Source organism: Echinops telfairi, unplaced genomic scaffold (assembly GCF_000313985.2).
Source record: "Echinops telfairi isolate 266 unplaced genomic scaffold, ASM31398v2 ScPeMD7_2186;HRSCAF=2738, whole genome shotgun sequence".
Lineage (NCBI taxonomy): Eukaryota > Metazoa > Chordata > Mammalia > Afrosoricida > Tenrecidae > Echinops > Echinops telfairi.
The window spans coordinates 8260304-8275592 of NW_022106084.1; the positions used below are offsets into that span (position 1 = coordinate 8260304).

General features: G+C 41.3%; 1 protein-coding gene across 1 annotated transcript in view; it reads right to left on the minus strand.

The window, feature by feature from the left end:
* The window catches only part of MGAT4D (MGAT4 family member D), a 105748-nt gene that overhangs the window by 22916 nt on the left and 67543 nt on the right, over positions 1–15289 (minus strand). The window contains exon 9 of the mRNA XM_013007114.1: positions 13369–13476. Within this exon, the coding sequence (XP_012862568.1) occupies positions 13369–13476 (108 nt within the window). The remainder of the gene's footprint in view (positions 1–13368; positions 13477–15289) is intronic.

Consider the following 15289-nt stretch of genomic DNA (forward strand, 5'->3'; position numbering starts at 1 on the left):
TTAGGAGAGATTTAGTGCAGTTTAAAATCAAGCCACATACTCTATGTAAGAAAATCAGACATTAAATGTAAAGGAGAACTGAATACTTTTCCTGTGGCTCTCAGATGACACGGCCACTCCATCTCCTGTTACATCTGTTTATAATTCCTTGATGTCAGAGAAAAGTGAGGGTACGGTGAGCCCAGGGAATCAAGGCAGTTCTTGGGGAAAGGACATCTTTTATTCTAGTAATAAATCCTAGGAGAAAATAGTCATGTGCATCCTTACATGAGGGACATATTAAGCTGTAGATTTTTAAAAGACAACGAAGAGATGTCCTCGATCAATCTTTCATAAAGGCCAAGGGCCTAGTCTTAAATCATAATTCATGGAAAGCATTTTGATGGGGAGCATTTTTCTTCATCTCCCTCCGGTACCTCCAGTTAGGCTGGCCAGGTTAAGAAGCAGTAACAACGACAGACAACAACAAAACTGGGATGGACCTATACTTTAAAAACAAACAACGCTGTTCTCTGAAATCCAGAGTTCCTTGAGGGTCTTGTATTTTAGCTCAGGAACCTAGGGGATTGTGGGATAAGTGTCAGGCTGCTAACTGCCAGGTTGGCCGTTCAAAACTCCCAAGAGAGAGAAGGTTCTCTAGACCTGCCAACATTTGCAGTGTCCGAAACCCTATCTAGCTAACGTTGCTGTTCCCAGGCTACTAGATGGAGTGTTTGGGGGAGCTTGGGTATTTTATCTGGGAAAACCCACTTCTGACACATTTGAACATTTGGCCTTTCTACCTCGGTGCACTTCAATGAAAGGGAAATAGCATTTCAGAGGAGATGGAGCAATAGGAAATTATAGGAAAACACACTATTCTCTTATTTATAAACTTAGAAACAAAAGTTTTTTATTCCATATTTTGTTGTCTGAGTTTTTAAAAACTGTAATCTCATAAACACTGAGATGTTTTAGCTGTTTCTAAAAGGAATTTCTTTTATGTGTATTACAGATGTTGAACATTGGATTATAAGGAACCTTTAAATTAAACATATAGGTGTTATTAAACAAAATTAGCTAGAAATAATAAAATGAATCACTAAGGAGCCATTGCTTTGTTTTATTAAATTGTTCTCAGAGTCACAAGATAGATATAGAGGTATACATGATTTCCTTCTCAATAAACTATAGGAAAATTATCCTTTATTGAAAGTTTATGATTCTTATTATATAATTTAACCAGTTAAGGAACAGATTTTAGAATCATGTTTATTTTTTTTAAGACTTAAAGAAAACAAAGTACTAGCTGTATTGGTTCCCATGAGAACCCAGACTTAAGGTCTCCTCAGGGCTATCGACCAAGGACACCAATTTATAAAGGATCTAAATCTGACGAAGTAGGGTGACGGGTAGGACAGAGGTAAGGAGTCTGCTGTCCAGATGTGGCGGGGAAGGGACAACAATGGAGATGGCAGGTCTGGTGGAAGGTGTGAGTGAGAGCAGGGGCTAGCAGGTCACTGGGGAAGGACGTCACAGTCTGTGTGAGGGCTGCCCACACCCACACGAAGGGGAATGCTGCCCAAGCAGCCAGCCAGGTCTTTACAGACACCTGCAGAGTTCACACCCAGAGACCAGAGAGGACGACAGCAGAGGCGTGTCTGAGTCCATGCTGGAAGAGCAGCCCCTGGTTCTGTGGATCCTAACCGTGAAACGTGAGCGCTGCACTTAACTGGAGTGTACAGACACTGATGAAGAGAGTGCAGGACCAGGCACGGTTTCATTGTGTGTGACAGGCGATCGCCGGGAGTCAGAGCCAACGTCATGGCACCTAACAGCTAAAATCCACTTCCATCCCATGGCCAAAGAAAAAGAAAGAAGCTATAAACGGAGTCAATCCAACTCAAGACAACCCTATACGGTGCTCTACTCTATAGACATTTCTTTCAGAAATAGATCACCACGCCTTCCTCCCCAATGCCTCTGGGTGGATTAAACTGCCAACCTTTTAGTTAGAAGCAAAGCACCTAACCATTGACCCGACCCAGAAACTCCACACTCTCCTTCACTCACTGCATCAAGTCAGTTCTGACTCATGGCAACATCGTAGGACAGGGTTGAACGACTCTTGGGAGTTTCTGAGACTGCTACTCTTTATGGGAGTAGACAGTCTTTCTCTGACAGAGATGGTTGGTAGTTTCGAACGGCTGACCCTGCGGTTAGCAGCCTTACCCCAAGACTGTACCATCAGGGCTCCTACACTCTCATTAGAATCAGTGAAAATAGAAACACTGGTAACACTAAGGGTTAGCAATGGTGTGGAGCAACAGGAACAATTGTATATACCTTTTTAAAGTTTGAAAACTACAACCATTTTAGAAAATAATTGGGCTTTAAAAAAATAAAGATGATAAATATACATATAATTAAACCCACTGTCACTGAGTCCATTGAGACTCATGAGGACTCTGTATAGCATTCCCGAGGTTATAACTCTTTATGGGAGCAGAAACCTCACCTTCATCCCTCAAAGCAGCTGATGAATTTGAACCCCCAATGCTTTCCTAATAGTACCACCAGCAACTTCACTCCTGGCTATGTACCTAAGCGAATGAAATGAAAATGCATGCACAAAGACTTACAAATGTTACTAGCAACTTCATAAGTTCGTCAAATTGGAAATCACTTAAATATATTATATCAATCAAAATGGTGAACACAGTGTGGGATCTACCATACAATGAGACGTTGCTCAGCAGCTTAAAGGAAGAAACAACTACTGATACCCATTACACGGTGATGTTTCTTGCTTAGCAACCCAACATGCCACATACTCCACCCACCAGCAAGGCTCTGTTTTTATATTAGAAATGAAAAACTTGAACAGGGAATTAAAATAATTAATTTACACTGGCATCACAATATGGGTAATAACAATTTATAAAAGGATGGCAAAAGCGAAAGAGAGAAATCAAAAAATGGCTGACAGACAGGAGAGAATCCTAAATCATGGCCCATGGATTTGAGGACTCAATGCTGCTAAGATAGACCCAGACTTATTTCTAGATTTAATTCACTCCCAATCAAATCCAACAGGCACAATTAGAGAGCTGGACACTTCTTGATGATAAGGTAATATGTCACTGCGCACTCTACCAACTTCACCTGCCTGAATTCGATCAATCATGCTATCACAATGCATGGATAATTAGTGGCGATCGGCACGCAAAAGAGTAAATAAAGCGTAAGGAAAGATAGTTGAAAAATAGGGGCTTGATGACAGAAATGAAGCTGGAGGTCACATGAAGGGATTTTGTAAGACCAGCAACTTCTTCATTGAAAATATTTCCTTTTCAACAACGTACATGGCGACCTGGCCGAGCCAAGTAGAGCATATGTAGGAATCTGACTACCCTTGTGGAAAGAAGCGATGGAGAAGCTCAGTATCATCAGCCAAAGCATTAGATTGGATCCACAGTCAATGCCCATGGAAGCAACAGTCAAGCAATAAAACGATGTACTTATGACATTGGCCAAATCTGCTGCGCTAGAGCTCCCCCAAATCCTGAAGAGCAAGGATGTTACTTTGAAGAATAATGTGTATCTGACTCAAAACACGTTCCACAGATGCATGTCAAAGTTGGGTAAGAAATATGGAAGACCACAGAAGAATTGGAACATTTGAATTTTGGTGTTGGTGAAAAATATTGGAAGTGCCACGAACTGCCAGAGAACAACCAAATCTGCTGTGGAAGCATAGCCAGAGTGCTCCTGTAATTGAGCATGGTGTCAGTTGCCACACAGCCTTTGGACATGTTCTCAGGAGAGATCAACCCCTGGGAAAGGACTTCATGTTTGGTAAAGTAGATGGTCATTCCCAAAGAAGAAGTTCTTCAAGAGATGGATGGACACAGCAGATGCTCAAACATAACAATTGTGAGGATAGCGTAGGGTCAGGCAGTGTTTCATTCTGTTTACAGAGGGTCTTAATGAGTCAGAATCAGGTTGACGGCACCTAACAATGACAACAATCAACAAGGTGTGATATGTAGAATAATGGAACAGATTGGAGATTGTAGAACTAGACACACACGGTCAATTAGTTTTCAATGAGGATGCCAACGTAATTTTAAAAGGAAAGAGCAGTCTTTTCGATGAGTGGTCTTAGAATAACTGAGTGTCCGTATGGGGGGAGGGGAAATGAACCTTGATTCTAGAGCAAAGGAAAAATTTTTGTTCTGACAAGATTTCATTATTCAGATACAAAACACTCAAATCATAAAAGAAATAAATGTGACAAACTGTACTCCTTAGAAATTAAAATGTTTCTCATCCAAAGACGCTCTTAAGAAAATGAAAATGCAAGCCACAGCCTGTGGTTGTGACCAGATAAAAAATCTACATGTGTGTGTATATATTTGCAAGGCTACATATAATTATAGGGCTACCAAAAGATTGTGGAAATTGTGGGAATCTTCCATTGTCTTTTTATCGCATGTTCTTGTGGACTTTTTGAAGTCCCCTTGTATATGAAAGTACAATTAAAATGCTCCTTAGAAGTGAGGATGTTGAGACATACCGCGGACTTCTCAGGAGAATGTGTTATCAGGAGGGACGCAGTCCCTGGACAAGGACATCCTGTTTGGAAAAGCAGGGCACCCGTAAAACGGGGCAAGGCCCTCCATGAAATGGATCGGCACAGTGGCTGCAACGTGACCTCAAACATGGCAACAGTGGTGAGCAAGGCTCCACAGCGGGCAGTTCTTTGTTCTGCTGCAGGTGGGGTTGTTAGGGGCTGGAACTGGTGGCCCCCACCAACAGCATGTATATTATAGTTAGAAAACAAAATGATCGACATTACGACGTCTAGTACAGGCACATTTGAACAAAGACTTCGCAAAACAGACATACAGTATACCATATTTTTGCGCTTAATATGCCCACCCAAATAACACATACACATGTAGTGGACATGGTATTCACAGCACGCTACCGTGGGGAAGAGTGCCCATAATGCGGGTGTTATTTCTGTAAAGATATGGTGTAGGCAACAAACATGAAAAACTCAGCATTATAGGAAAAGTCACTCTTTAAGGGTGGATTAAGCCATGATAAAATATCAGTCGACAACTGATTTGCTTCCTATCGCTACACTGCTATCTTTTCTATCATTTCATACAAATGAAATCACTTTTCAGTGTTGTACATCTGGCTTCTCTCATTTACTGCACCATTTCAGAGATTCGTCCATATTGCTGCCTCTCTTGACAAGATGCGGCTCAAACTCAGAGTTTGCCTCCGCATCCGTTTCACTCGACACCGCGGGACAAAAGGGGAAAACGAACACTGACTGTGCTAAGTCAGACAGGTGACGCTAAAACAGAAGCTTAGAGAATGAATAAAAAAGTTATTTTAATAATTAAAAAATACATTACAGCGCAAGGATTTAAAATGACGAAGAATAACAAATTAACATAATGAAAAACCTTAATGATCACCTACACATTAATGTACATTTTAATACTCACCCTTTGATTATTGAAGGCTTGATTCAAAAAAATATGTCGAGATCTCTTATTTACTATGAAGAAGGTTGAGAAATAGTCTAATCCTTGTTATACTTTTGGCTCCAAAGATTGATTCTGATAATTTTTAAATTAGTTGTTGGAATTATGAGACTTCTAATAATAGATATCCTGTTAGAATGTTTTAAAACAATTAAAATCTGATGGAATTTGACATATGATATTACTAAAATATAAATGTTATGCCTGTATGCAGTCGTTGTTATTAGGTGTTGTTGAATCTTCTCTGATACATAACAATCCTACGTACAAAGAACGAAGCACTACCTGGTCCTGCACCACCTCACAATGATTCATAGGCTTGAGTCCATCGATGTAGCAACTGTGTCAACCCTTCTTGTACAAGGGTCTCCCCTTTTTTGCTGCCATGATACTTACCAAGCATGATGCCCTTCTCCAGGGACAATACATACATACCATTTGTCCAACTTTTGCAAGTGAAAGTTGGACAGATGATAAATATGTATTGTGAAAATACCAAAACTATAGGGAAACATCATGGAAACCATTATAAATAATTAATATCTAAATATGTCAAAGAAATACAGTTGTCACATAGTATAAAACTGGCTAGAGACCAATGCTTAGAAGACAAGAAGTTATAAGCAAATTAGAACTGGGACGTAAGCTCCATCAGGCAGATGTTTTTATTTGCTCTGTTCACTACTTTATTTACAGTGCCCAAAACATAGCCAGTGCTCAACAAATGTTTGTTACATGAGTTAGCAATGTGTGTCTTTTGTGTTATGTCACATGGTAGGCATGCTATTTCATGAATTCAGTGAATGTGTGCATGTTATTCTCTGAATATATAGGTGTGTATGTGGGAGTCAAATATAATTCTTTAATTTTTTATCTACTAAGTCTGTCATGAGTTTACAAAGATGGGATTAAAATGTCTTATCAGGTATATATGTGTGTGTGTGTGTGTGTGTGTGTGTGTGTGTGTGTGTGTGTATAAAATCTCATCTATAAAGCCAAAATCAAACCCACTGCCACTGAGTTGATTCCAATTCATATGCACCCTGAATAGAGTTTCTGAGACCATTACTCTTTACCAGAGCAGAAAGCCTCATCTTCCTCTCTTAGAAGTGGCAGGCGGGTTTGAACCATCCACCTTACAGTTAGCAGTTCTATGTTTATTCCACAACCACACCAAGGCATGGAATGTTGTTGTTCCATTGGGTCTGTTCCAACTAATAGCAACCCCATGTACATAAGAGAGAAGCACAGTCCAGTCCTCCTCCAGCTGAATCATGCTTCTTATGTTTGAGCCCATTGTTGCAGCCACTTTTGTCAATCCATCTTGTTGAAGGACTCGCTCTTTTTCACTGATGTCCAAAGTATATGAAGTCTCACCATCCTTGCCTCTTAGGAGCATTCTGGTCGTACTACTTCCAAGACTGATGTGTGTGTTCTTTGGCAGTTCATGGTACTTTACTAGTCTTTGCAAGCACCGTAATTCAAATGTATCAATTCTTCCTTGGTCTTCCTTATTCAATGTCCAACTTTCATGTGCATATGAAACACTTGTAAATACCGTGGCTTGGGTCAGGTGCCCCTTAGTCCTCAAAGTCAGCTCGCTGCTTTTGAGTAGTCTCAAGAGTATTTGCACACGTGTACCAGAAAGATGTTTATGTGGGCTTCATTGACTGTGCCAAGGAATTCCACTGTGTAGCTCATAACAAACTGTGGATAACCTTGAGGAGAATGGGAATTCCAAGCACTTCATCGTGCTCAAGAGGCAGTTGTGGGAATAAAACAAAGAAAAATGCCTGGTATAAAAGCAGGAAAGAGGGAGGAGCTGATACCAAGGGCTCAAGTAGAAAGAAAATGTTTTGAGAATGATGAGGACAACAAATATACAGATGTGCTTGACACAATGGATGGATGTATGGATTGTGATAAGAGTTGTATGAGCCCCCAATAAAATCATTATTTTAAAAAATAAATCAATAAAGGGGGAAAATCAGGAAAGAGGTCCATCAGGGTTGTTTTCTTTCCCCAAAATTATTCAGTCTGTATGTTGAGCAAATAATCAGAGAAGCTGGATTCTATGAAGAAGAATGTGCCATCAGGATTGGAGGAAGGCTTGACAACTTGCTATAGGAAAGTGACATAACCCTGCTTGCTGAGTGAGAGGACTTGAAGCACTTGCTGTTGAAGAACAACGATTGCAGTCTTCAGCATAAATTACAACTCAGTGTAAAGAAGACCAAAATCCTCACAACTAGACCAATAGTTAACATCGTGATTAATGGAGAAAAGGTTGAAGTTGTCAAGGATTTTGTCTTACTTAGCTCCACAATCAATGCTCATGGAAGCAGCATTCAATAAATCCAAAGACATGTTGCACTGGGGAAATCTGCTTCACAAAACCTCTTCAGAGTATTGAAAAGCAATAGTGTTACTTTGAGGACTATGGTGCACCTGAGCCAAGCCATGGTATTCTCCATTGCCTCATATGCATGTGACAGCTGGACACTGGAATAAGGAAGACCGGAGAAGAACAATACATTTGAATGGTGGCGCTGATGAAGAATGTTCAAAATCCCATGGACTGGTAAAGGGACAAAGCGATCTGTCTTGGAGGAAGTACTGTCAGAGTGCTTCTTAGAGGCAAGGATGGCACGCTTTGTCTTACATACTTTGAACATGTTGTCAGGAGACACGGGGTCCTGGAGAAGTACAGCATGCATGGTAATGTAGAAGGCAGAGAAAAAGAGGAAGTCACTCAGTAACAGGGATTGATACGTTGGTAGCAGTAAGAGGCTCAAATATAATAACTGAGATGATGGCACAAGATTGAGTAGTTGTGGTAGTTACATAATTTCACATCAATTTGAGGATATATAAAAGTGTAGGTGTGGAAACTCAACCTGTCAATCAGGTCACAGCCTGATGGTGCCTCTTGGTGGGGGGTGGGGTGGGTGCGGCACTCTCTCATAAGGAGGAACCCCTCCCCCCCCTCTCTCTGCCTTCATGATGGCTGACCCTGATGGCTGCCAGAGCCCAGTGATCCACACAACTTTGCACCCACCAGCCTGTGATCTTCCTGCATTCTGCACCATTGCATGTGGCTGTGTGAGTCTAAAGAGGGACTTAGGGGCTAGCATCAGACTTATGGGCTTGATTTGAACTGTGCTGGGATGTTTTCTTGATATATGATTACTTCTTGATATAAAGCTCTTTCTTATACATATTTGATTGTCACTGGATTTGTTTTTCTAGTCAACATGGTCTAACACAGTGGTATTGTGTCCTCTTGTACATAAGGTCACCAAGAGTTAGAACAGCGGTTCTCAACCTGTGGGTCATGACCCCTTTGAGGGTTGAATGACTCCTTTCACAGGGGTCACCCAATTCATAACAGTGGCAAAATCACAGATATGAAGTAGCAATGAAAATAACTTTATGTTTGGGGGTTCACCACCACATGAGGAACTGTATTAAAGGGTCGTGGCATTAGGTCATGGCATTAGGAAGGTTGAGAGCTACTGAATTAGAATCAACTTAATGATACCTACCAACATGTTTTATCTATTCTTTAAAAGAAAAAAACAATTGTCATGCATTACATTGTGTCCACTTCAAAATACCTGTCAGTTTAGTTAAACCATGATTCCCAGTGGTTTGGAAATGATGTAATAAGGTGAGGAGCCCAGGTACTAAATTGATTACCCAAGGTGAGTGGTTTAAGCCACTAGTGCTATCTGCTCAGGCAAAGATTTTCAGCCTGGGAAACCTGACACAGGGGTAGCAGTGGGCTGGGGGTTGGTCAATAATGTGGCATTCTGTAATGATTTTCCATCATAGGATCTGATATGACAAACCATGAAAAGGATTAAGCACTGGATGCAACGCTCTTAATCCGAACACAGCTCTGGACTGACATAAATGGAGTGTTTTGGGATGTAGCTTGTAACATATTTTTTCTTACAGGAGATAAAATGAGAGAAACTGGGGCAGAGAGCGACCTAGTACCAAGAAAGGGCGAGCTGGGAGCGCACTATGTACTCTGGCTCCATGTTCGCTGGGTTGATACATTGATACAAGACACACAGCTCTCTGAGGAATGTGGGCCTACAGAGGCTGAAAGCAGGTAAGGATCTCTCTCCTACCCTGTGAGCTGACTCGACACAAAACACCCCCACTCCCCGCGCCGGGTGCCAAACAAAACAAAATAAAACCAGTCAGTGCCATTGAGTCATAGTGACCCTACAGGGCAAAGTAGAACTGGCCCTGTGAGTGTTTAAGACTAACAGTTTATAGCAGTAGAAAGGGCCATCGTTTTTCTTTGGAGAGGCTGGTAGTCTCGAATGGCCGCCCTTTCAGGTCGCAACTCAACAGGTAACAGCCATGCAACCAGGGGGTGAGAGAGGGAAATCCTGCCCCCAGTGGGGGAGCCGTGATGTGCACTTCCGGCCTCCTACACCCCCAAAGAATAAATGTCTGTTTGGTCACGTCCCTGCTCCTGGTGCTTCGGCCAGAGTCGTGCCGGAACCTAGGACAAGCGCTGTCCGGGAAACTTGACCGAGGAAATGAGGGCCCGACAGTTTGTGCAAGACGTTCATCAAGTGGTCCTGACCTTGGTTGCAGTCCCCACAACCTGTCCCCACTCTCCCCGTTTCCCCGCTGGGCTCCTCGTTTCCTTTGGTCTGATGTCTTGTCCCTCCCAGGCTCCGCGTCTTGGCTTTGGGCAGAGGTGGTTCCTCGGATCTTGTTTAAGATTGACACTCCTCTCCTCTCTGGTGCCGGTGCTTCCATCTCCAGGCATGGTTTCAGTTCCAGGTCAGAGGGGACTTCGGGGCTCTCCCAGGTTCAGTCAGACCAGTAAGTCTTGCCTTTGTGAATTTGTTTTCGGTTGTGCATTTTTCTGGCGCCCTGTACGGGAGACTCTACTGTGATCGCAGTACGAGCAGGTACTTTGTGTATCTTGTCACGACTGTGAGGGTGCTGCTTTTTGCACAAGTATTCATGACAGCTAAACTTCCTTACATTGTTCCAGATACCTCCTCATCTTATTGAACAAATGCCTTTAATATTGAATGCAAGCTACCCTAAATGTTCCTATGTACTGCGTCCACGACACGCCCTAGGAATTGTTCAATGTGTGCAGTAGAGACAGAGAGATGGAGTACAAAATATGGAGGAGGCAGATCATGATAAATCGATGAGAGGAAGATTATGTGAAAGCTGAGCTATCAGAAAGAACCCGGCATCAGGTTTGGAGGAAGGCTTATTGACAACCAGCAATATGCAAATGACACCATCTGGTTTTTTTCTGAACGTGAGGAGGACTTGAAGCACTTGCTGATAAAGATCAAGGATGGGAACCTTCAATGTGGATTGCAATTTAATGTCATGAAAACAAGAATTCTCACAAAGGCACCCATAGTTAACATCATGATAATGGAGAAAATATTTAAGTTGTCAACGATTTCATATTGCTTGGATCCACAATGAGGGCTCATGCAAGGAGCAGCCAAGAGGTGCATTGCACTGGGTAAATCTGCTGCACAAGACCTCTTTAGAAGTGTTGAAAAGCTGTGTGATCATGAGGTGTCGATAGGACCATGTATCAGGCATTAAAAGCCCAGAACAAAAAAATCATATAATTGTGAATGAGGCGGAGTATGGAGTGGAGACCCAAAGCCCATCTGTAGGCAATTGGACATTCCCTTACAGAAGGGTCGCTGGGAGGAGATGAGGCAGTCAGAGTGCAGAATAGCCCCGATGAAACATACAACTTTCCTCAAGTTCTTTAATGCTTCCTCCTACTCCCCTCTCCACTATCATGACCCCAATTCTACCTTACAAATCTGGCTAGACCAGAGCATGTACATGGGTACAGATAAGAGCTGGAAACACAGGGAATCCAGGACAGATAACCCCCTCAGCACCAATTGAGATTAGCCATACCAGGAGGGGAGGGGAAGATGGGGGGGAAAGGGGGAACTGATCACAATGATCTACCTTTAACCCCATCCCAGGGGGGTGGACAACAGAAAAGTGGGTGAAGGGAGACATTGATCAGTGTAAGTCATGAAAAAATAATAATTTATAAATTATCAAGGGTTCATGAGGGAGGGTGGAAGGGTAGGAGAGGGAGCCGGCAAAAATGAGAAGCTGATATCAAGGGCTCAAGTAGGAAGAAAATTTTTGAAAATGATGATGGCCACAAATGTACAAGTGTGCTTGACACAATGGATGGATGGATGGATGGATGGATGGATGGATGGATGGATGGATGGATTGTGATAAGAGTTGTACAAGCCCCCAATAAAATGATTAAAGAAGAAGAAGAAGAAGTGTTGAAAAGCCAGGAGGTTACTTTAAGGACTAAGGTGTGGCTGTCCAAACCGTGGTATTTTTAGTAGCCTCATATGCATGTGAAAGTTGAACTTTGACTAAGGAAGATTGAAGAAGAATCGAGGCATTTGAATTGTGGTGCTGGTGAAGCGTATGGACAGTACCACGGACAGAGTGCCCAAACAAAACGAACAAATCTCTCCTGGAAGAAGTACAGCCAGTTCACTCCTGACCGGAAAGGACGGCAAGACTTCTTCCCAAACTGGCCATGTTGTCAGGAGAGAAGGGAAGGACGTAATGCTTGGTGAAGTCGAGGGGCGGAGAAAAGGGAAAGAGCCTCGACAAGCTGGATGAAGGAGTGGCTGCAGCATGGGCTTGGGCATCACCAGGACTGTGAGGAGGGCACAGGGCTGCAGTGGTTCTTTCTGTTGTGCATGGGGTCGCTCTGAGTCAGAGCCGCCTGGACAACAAACACTCTCATTGCCACGGTCAAAGGATGCAAACAATCGGTGGCTTTGTGGTGTGCAGAAACAAGAGGAGCAGTGATGCCCACAGTATTTTCAAGGTGAATAAGCCTCAATTGTCTAATTTAAACTTCTCGTTTTGCAGTTGAAGAAGACTAGAGGGGGGTGGAGTGCTAGAGCTTGTTCAATATCATGTGCATGTATATCCCCTAGGGCAGCACAACTGAAACCTAGGTCATTTGACTCTGAGTTCTTTGCTTCTTCTATGCCATTAAGATGCTAAATCAATAGGAAATAACATTGTTTCCAAAAAGAATGCAAAAATTAAGGGTGATGAATAATCAAACAGTGTCAACTTTTTCTTCACCTGGGAAAAAAGAACTGAAGTAAAAATGTTAATACAGTTCAATGTGGTAATACCAGCCAGCCCACTGCTATCATTTCTAACAATAGCAATCCTTTATTGGGTTTGGGGGCTTTGTAAATCTTTACAGGAGCAGACATTATTCCCTTTCCCCCACAGTTCATCTGGTGGGTTTGAACCAACTACCTTGCATTTACAGTGCAACACTTCCTGGACAGCGCCACCTCACTCTGCCACGGAGACCATTCTGACTCAGGGACCATGGGAAAGGGTAGCACTGTCTCTGTGGGTTTCTGCGACCAGGCTCTCTCATACAATAATTAAGTTTTGGAAATAACATTCTTGTATAATTTTAAAGCTTAGACTAAAATAAGAAAATTTATTATGATTTTCAAAATGCTTTTTTCATCTCATTATTTGAATTGCACAATTGAACAAGGAAGTTTTCCTGCACTAGATTGTTCTAACCATGATAGGTAACTTGTGTCTTTAAAAGATGATTGCTCAATTTAGAAATGGTTTTGATAGCATAGGTTTCTGTCATAAGATAAATTGCTCTTAAATAACCATATTTGATCATCTCTCTCATATTCTCATCTGCTCTCTACTAAATAGCATTTTCATGGAATATTGTGTATTACTAAAGTTAAATTTCAAATCTTACTCTGTAATGTTGCTCTCTTCCGGGGAATGATGAATGTATACCCACATGTTGGAAAAGAGAAGGTTTATATCGAATACGCATGTGTTTATTTCTTTCTAAGCAATTTTTCTGGGGGAAAAAACATAAGAGAAACAACAATATTTTGTTAAAAACCCAGATGTCCTCCATTACTGCACTTACTTCTATATTGCTACTTAAAAATGAAATAAAGCAATTAACTCTTGGCTTCTACTTAATTATAGAACAAAAGAGTTGGGATAAAAGAGTTTTAGGTAAAGCATATGTACTCATAAATTTTGTATTACAAATCATACTACTATTGAACTAGCTATAGTTTTCTTCTTTTTCCTCTCTATTCCAAATATTTGAAGGAAGCTTTTAATGTTTTAATATAGACACAATTTTGTTAGGCTACTTATTCTGGCGATTTCTTCCTATATTCATTGGTTAATTCCTCTACTGAATTACATTGTCCTCAATTTCTTCTTAAATTGTCAAATGTATATTATTAAACAAGGTTTTAATGTTGTGCTATGTTTTAAAAATAATCTGTTATAATAAACATTTGGATATCATTCCTATTAAAAATTGACATGAAAGTATTATAATTGATAACTGAGAATGATATATATCTTAAACAGAAAAATATACCTCAAATATATATGCATGACAATTTTTTAAGTATGCTTATTTAAATCCATTTCTATTCAATACTGGCACAGTCCCAGACCAATATTATAATTAAATATACATACCAATATTATAAACAATAGAATGTCTAAAATATAATATATATTAAATTTTGTGCATTATGTACTCACGTGTATTATGTACTCATTAAATAACATTTATGTGCTATGCAAATTATGATATATAAAATAATTACATAAACAAAAACATAATGGCAGTATCATAAACTACAGTACCTGTAACAATATTATAAACAATACTATAAAATTGTAATCATAAAGGAATGATGTTTATAACTATAATTGCTGTCTATAAAATTGTAATCATAAAGTAATGATGTTTATAACTGTAATTGCTGTTGTTAATTGTGTATTTAGCTGTGACTCACGGGGACCTTGTGTGTAACAGAACAAAATGTTGTCCAGACTCGTGTCATTTCTATGATCTTTGGCATTGTGATAACAATTTCTCTTACGAGAATCAATGCCAGGGATAATTGCAAGGAGTTGGAGGTTAATGATCCACCCAAAGTCCAACTCTTTCAAGATGCTCTTCTGCTCCATTTCCGCCCACACCTCCTCTGAGTGTATTCCCTCCTGTCCATCCCTGGGTTCTGTGAGTCACCACCATATCCCAGAGAAACTCACAACTTTGAGGCAAGGTCTCATGAGTTGGTGGGTATTGTTCGGTCCAAAATCCGAAGCACAGGCAGCAGTGAGCCAAATGCAGGCTCCAGTGCCAGAAGCCAAACTTTGCCAAAAGTCACAGCAGGTCTTCTTGCTTCTACCAACCCGGGTCCACAAACAGGTATGGCTTTCCAGGTGCAGTGCTGTGTGTTAGAACTGTACCATTAACTAGCCAAGAAAACAAAGCAAGGTCTCTGCAGTCACACCCTCTACGGGTATGGTTTTGTTAGCTACCATCCAATCGGTTCCGACCCACAGGGACCCCATGCACCACAGAACGAAACAGGCCTGGGGACGTCCCCACCCTCCTCACAAGTGTTCCTAGATTCTAGAACCCGTTGTTGCTGCCAATGTTCAATTCATCTCATTGAGGGCCTCTCTCTTTTTTGCTGCCCCTCGACTTTAACAAGCATAGTGTCCTTCTCTAGGGACCAGTCTCTCCTGACAACATGTCCAAAGGATGGTAAGACTTTGGTGAGACAGAGACTCACCATCCTTGCCTTTAAGGAGTGATCTGGCTGTGCTTTTTCCAAGAGAGACTCATC